Source organism: Otolemur garnettii, unplaced genomic scaffold, assembly GCF_000181295.1.
Source record: "Otolemur garnettii isolate 467f Iridium unplaced genomic scaffold, OtoGar3 scaffold00131, whole genome shotgun sequence".
NCBI lineage: Eukaryota > Metazoa > Chordata > Mammalia > Primates > Galagidae > Otolemur > Otolemur garnettii.
The window spans coordinates 1436904-1443003 of NW_003852526.1; the positions used below are offsets into that span (position 1 = coordinate 1436904).

The window sequence follows — 6100 nt, forward strand, 5'->3', positions numbered from 1 at the left end:
TGATCCCATTGAAAAATAAGGAAATTGAATCTCCACAGTTTAGGAACTTGTTCCTAATTATAAATTCAGTACATAAAAGAGTCTGAAATATAGCTCTAATATGCCTAATTCTGAAACTACGAAGAAAAAAGGAAATCCATTTTGAAAGGATCTGAAGTTAAGGAAAATAAGCTTGCATATTTATGACACCCAGAAGAATAGTTTTAGGCTTAATTATTATCTAACAAATACAAGGAAAGTTGCAATTGTGCCATGTAAGGTAATTTACTTTTCATTTAATCAGGATAACATCAGGCTTCGGTCTAGCCCATCATTTTCTAGTCTTCATTATCAGGATGCTGGAAACTATGTCTGCGAAACTGCCCTGCAAGAGGTTGAAGGACTAAAGAAAAGAGAGTCATTGACGCTCATTGTAGAAGGTAATAAATTTACATGTAAGTTGCTCTGTATTGCTTTACTCTCTGCTCTTCGATCCCTTTTAGTGCTGAGTCCTCTCTTAGTTGGTCTCTTACTCTTGGAGCTCCATTTATATCTCATTGGGAAGTTGGTCTCTTACTCTTGGGAGCTCCATTTATATCTCATCTCCATCATATCTCATGGGAACCAATTTGAATTATTCTTTGAAAATTCAATACCTGGTTTCTTTTATGATGTCAGCTCAATATTATATTTAAATTGTAATGATGTTTTAGGAAAACCACAAATAAAAATGACAAAGAAAACGGATCCCAGTGGATTGTCTAAAACAATAATCTGCCATGTGGAAGGTTTTCCGAAGCCAGCTATCCAGTGGACAATTACTGGCAGCGGAAGCGTCATAAACCAAGCAAGTATTTGTCTTCTCCTATATGCTGCGCTTGGTCCAGTGTGGGGTTTTCTTTAGGGACCTAAACTGTAGGTTGACCATATGATATTTGCAGTCTTCTCCATGGAAGGTTTTGCTAACTTTTTAATCTTCTCAAAGGAAGAGCAAGGCTCAAAGAGAAATCTTAAATTCCAGGACCACAGAAAATGGAAGAAGCGTGATGCGGTAGTCAGTTGTGTTTTCTTTAAAGAGTGTAAATTGGGTTTTGCCTCATGGTCATTTATTGCCAAAATGTGGGTGATCAAAACGTTAAGGTATACACTTCTGCATTACCCACGCACACATCTGAGTATGAGTAGCCTCCATTACTTTGTTTATTTATGCATGTTAAGGGATATTTCTCCTTAAACCTGGGCCATGGGAAAAGGGGAGGAAGGACACAGTCGCTGTCACTGCTGTGAGCATGTGATGTGATGCTTATTCCAGGGCTAGGGCCAGAAACAGTCAAGCTCCATATTATATACAGTGTCTGGAATGGGTTCTTCTAAAGCAAAGGGGTTGTAAAACAAATTTTAGTATTTTTTACCGTAGTAAAGATTAGATAACTTATGAACCCAACCTTAATTTACTCTTAAAACTAAGTCTTCGACAAAAAAAAAAAAAAGAGAGAGAGCGAGAGAGAGAGATAATTGGTTGGCCACTAGGGATTCTGAACTATCTGAACTATAATTTCTCTAGCTTGGCAATCTCCATGGGTTACTGACACACTTGTTATTTCTATTTTCTCTACAACAGTCTTCATATTCTTTCTTCTCAATAGAACCAAATAAAGACTCATCAAGATGACCTGGTGGTGCCATTTGACTATTTGAGTCTTTTCTGTGACCTCTTTTCCAGATTTTAACCTAGTTGAAATTTTAAATATATATATATATATAAGACAAAAAGCTGAAAATTCATTTTAAGTGAAAATCTCCACTCTTCCTCCATCTAGGGAAGTTGGGCCACTGGTCCAGCTTACACAGTACAGTTTTGCAGAACAAGGTAGATATAGCTCTTTCACCTATGGGTGATACATATAAGATAGGGAAAGCCCACCAAGGTGTCAGCACCCTTGAACCAAATAACTCCTGATTTGGTTAGATGTGATGGAGACACGGTGAGAGAGGATGAGAGAAGGGGTGAGAAGGCTTTGGCCCCTTAAACCTGAGAAAGTGCAGTTTTCTTGGTTCAGAATGAACCATCTGAATTGGTGAAAAGATACAGATCTATGTTTTAAAATCAAAAATGTCTGTTTCTTTCTTTCTTTGTTGTTTTTCTGTCTAGTTCAATTAAGCAATGAGTACAGGAAAAAAAGAGCGAAGTTTTGTGTAGTGGTAATGCAGGTGTAAAAAGTAGAAAAATAAGCACATGATAAATATTTGATGAATGAAAAGACACAAAGGCCATTTAGAAGGCCATTCTAGAAATGAGCAAATATACGTATATTCTGTAGAGATTAAAAAATCCTACTGGGAAGTAAGAAAATAGCAGGTCAACTTACTATGAGGATAAAAATAATGCCATGCTTCATTGTCAAGGAGAAATTGATTCTGGCCCATTGGGCGATATGTCATTTTTCTAGCTCTTGGTTTGGGCTGATCCTGCCGTAATCTTTTATTTTTTCCCTCCTCAAGCCCTTGGTAAATCTATTATTTTACAACTATGAGCTATCTCTGCCCCTTCTCAGCCCCTCACAACTAGAAGATATCCCAAAGCATGAGGCTAGCTCTTGTCCTCAAGGCACTTACCCACATCGAAAGGGAACACTGTGGAAAATGATGTGTAGGAAGTGACTGAGTAAAGAGCATAAATGCATATAAGCTTCCATCCTGCTGGATTTAGGAGTCCAGTCCTGGAGATAAGATTAAAGTAGATTGTTCCTTATGTTCAGAAGAATTAAATGTGATTGGCTTCACAAACACCTCACAAAAAAACAAAGGGACTTAGCAGTCACTCTAAACAAACTCATCCTTTTTATTTACAACAGAAAAATTTAGAAAAATAGTTTTACTTACCCATGAGCAAATTATATGTACATGTGTGCTTAAGATAAAAGAATTAATCCCCACAGTGAAGAACAGTGATCAAGTTCATAAATAATTAAATTAATGGCTTTATTGAGGGAAAATTGGTGGTTAAATAATCACTAACTATTTTGAGATGTGTCATCATGCCAAAATATTGACTGAACCTGAGATCTTATGAAAAAGGAAAAGTTCAATTAATTAAATTATTAAAATTTACAGTAAAACATAAAGAGAAATCTCATTATGGATTCATTAAACTTTGGCTCTTTGAGATACTCATATAGTTCACCACGATCATGACCCCTTGAGCCTCAGATCGCACTACAGAGCACCACACTATTCTACTCTTGTTCAAGAATTTAAATTTATTTTCATTTCTAAGCCCGTCTTCCTTCTTCTTTTTCCAGACAGAGGAATCTCCTTATATCAATGGCAGGTATTATAGTAAAATTATCATTTCCCCTGAAGAAAATGTTACGTTAACTTGCACAGCAGAAAACCAGCTGGAGAGAACAGTAAACTCCTTGAATGTCTCTGCGAGTGAGTATTTCATTTCTGGCATTAAAAAAAGTAAGAAAATTTGAAGTTTTCTTCATTAGTTTAAAATCTTCAATTCCATCTTCCTGTACCGCATCATGGTAAGTTTTATTTATTTATTTTGCATTTGATATCATCATCATGAGGTTATTTTTTTCTTCCTTCCTGGTGTCCATTCTACCCTACCCTTGTCTTGACAGTTAAATCATTTCATGTTTTCTGGGTCAGAGAACTTATCCTGTACAAGATGTTTCCCAAAGGCAACAGAGATAAGAAATGAGTTGTTCTCCTTTAATCCCTGTTTTGTGTTCAGGGTAGAGATAGCTCAAAGACTATCTTAAAACATTTTTGTAACAGTTTTAAATCTGGTAAACCTTCATTCCCTTTCACCTGTTATTTTGCATTCCAATTCTTTGTGGTATTTATGCAACCCTTATGTTGTACAAGAACGCCACAAAGTTGAAGTCATTCGGCAAATTGGCAGGACTGATATTGGAATTCACGAAATCTAGTTTATAAATTTTTTATCATATCATACTGAATCATAGCCTAAGAGTAGATATAAGACATTATGTCATAGAAAGTGAAAAAAAAAAAAAGACCTGTCAAAGCTGAAATCAGGGTAATATATACATACAAATAGCAGCTTCTTCTGAAAGCCTTTGCATTCAATGAGAAAGTATTTATAATCTTCAATTCTTCCTATTGCTATGTCAACATTAAATGAAGACTGGCCTAAAATGAGGCTCAGTTCTGGACAGGATGCTAACTGACCCTCCACACTTTTATTCTTCTTCATTTGATTGAAATCCTACATGTGACATTAGCCAGCTAGGGATACACTGGCTAGGAATTAACAGGAGCTAGGAGAAAATAATTGTCCAAAGATACAAATCCCCTAATAGATTATGACTGGGATATAAAAGCCTGATGGATTAACAGGGGGAGAGAACAAAACCAATGTAACTCTAAAATCAGTGCATTGACTCATCAGAATGCAATTCAGGGAGTATTGATTCATCCTCCCCAGAAAGAGAACCTCTCCTTTCATCTTGAACACCAGCATCTCTATTTATTTTAGGCACATTGAATGCTATGTTTTGATTTTCTCAGCCTTGCAGTGGCCTGATCAACATTAAATCCAGTTGTTTTCAAACTCAGCGAACACCTCCTGAGATACCAATTTTGTATATGTGAGGAGGGTCTGGGCATATGCATTTTAATAGACATTACTGGCATTTCTGATGCAGGCCCAGGCAATTTGAAGAGTATTTATGCAGTTTAACATTAGATGATGTTTCATCACAGCAGTGACTCTTAAAATGAACCAAGAGCTTAGTGCTGTTGGAATCATTTGGAGGGCTTTTGCAAATATCACATAGGCTGCTTCTTAGAGATTACTGAGACATCCCCAGTTTCAACCTCTATCCTTACCACTTTGAGAACATCTCTAGGGTAAGCCCTTGATGCTGGAAGATGAAAATTAATTCTCCTATATCAGGACAGGAAATATTTAGAAAAATTGAGAAAGAATGCATTATCAATAGCATAGGTACCAACTTTTTTGCTCCTAAAAAGGAAGTATTATGAAAAGGTGGTAGATAGTATAAAAATTATATGGATTTCAGACTAATATGGTAGCTCATAATTTGTGAAATTTTCTATAGTAGATTAATACCTTTGCGGTTTTAACGAATCTCTCTTCTTTAAAACAGGATTAATTTCTTTGTAGGAAAGGTCATGCTCTCTTAAGTGTGATTTTTGGCTTTTTATTACCCTTAGTTGTAGAATAGATATTTTATCTTTGAGTATTATTACATCATACTATAATGGTAAAGGTGGCTTTCATATATCAACAAATTTTGTTTTTAATTTCATATTAACATTTTTCATTTCAGTAAGTATTCCAGAACACGATGAGGCAGACGATATAAGTGGTAGGTACTCTGCTGCTGACTCTTCTTCCTTGACTATCAGCTCAAGATCTATGAAGTGTCATAGTATAAGTCATTTTCTTATCTGTCCACAATTTTGACCTGAACTAAAACAGCAAATGAGACCAGATAGTAAGAATGCTAAAGTTTTACCCTTTACCATCACAAGTTTGCATGTTCATCATAGTAGTGAACCTTAGACATTTTTAAAAGCATATATTAGATTAACTTCTTTTTAAAAATCCTTGGCATTGTCTATAATTGCATGGACTTTTCTTCTCTGTTCTAGACGAAAACAGAGAAAAGGTGAACGACCAGGCCAAACTGATTGTGGGAATTGTCGTTGGTCTCCTCCTCGCCGCCCTCGTTGCTGGTGTCGTCTACTGGCTGTACATGAAGAAGTCAAAGTGAGTTGTGGCCAAAAGAGCTTCATTGTTCATTCCCTTTCCCTGGGAGAAACCACAGTGTGTCGATTAGACCCACTCCACCTGTGCATGTAATTTCTACAATGAGAAAGACGTATCTTTCAGATCAAATTGATCAGATTTTCTTTCAATATGATTTTGTTTCAGTGACTACAATGTCAGTATCAGAGACACAACCTGGGGTGTGACTTCCCAAGTGCCCCTTTATTTTTCTCAGTCAGTAGTCTGAATTTAATTCTTTGACTGGTATTTGTTCCTGTTTTTGTTAGTGCTTTGGCGAATGTTTTCAAAGCATGTACTACCTAAAGGTCAACCTTTTGGCTAGTACCT

General features: G+C 36.2%; 1 protein-coding gene across 1 annotated transcript in view; it reads left to right on the forward strand.

The window, feature by feature from the left end:
- LOC111727923 (CD166 antigen) overlaps positions 1–5756 on the forward strand; it is a 20039-nt gene extending 14283 nt beyond the window's left edge. Inside the window, exons 5-9 of the mRNA XM_023518208.1 lie at positions 284–419; positions 693–826; positions 3282–3414; positions 5310–5348; positions 5635–5756. Of these exons, the coding sequence (XP_023373976.1) occupies positions 284–419; positions 693–826; positions 3282–3414; positions 5310–5348; positions 5635–5756 (564 nt within the window). The remainder of the gene's footprint in view (positions 1–283; positions 420–692; positions 827–3281; positions 3415–5309; positions 5349–5634) is intronic.
- Positions 5757–6100: the final 344 nt, after the last annotated feature.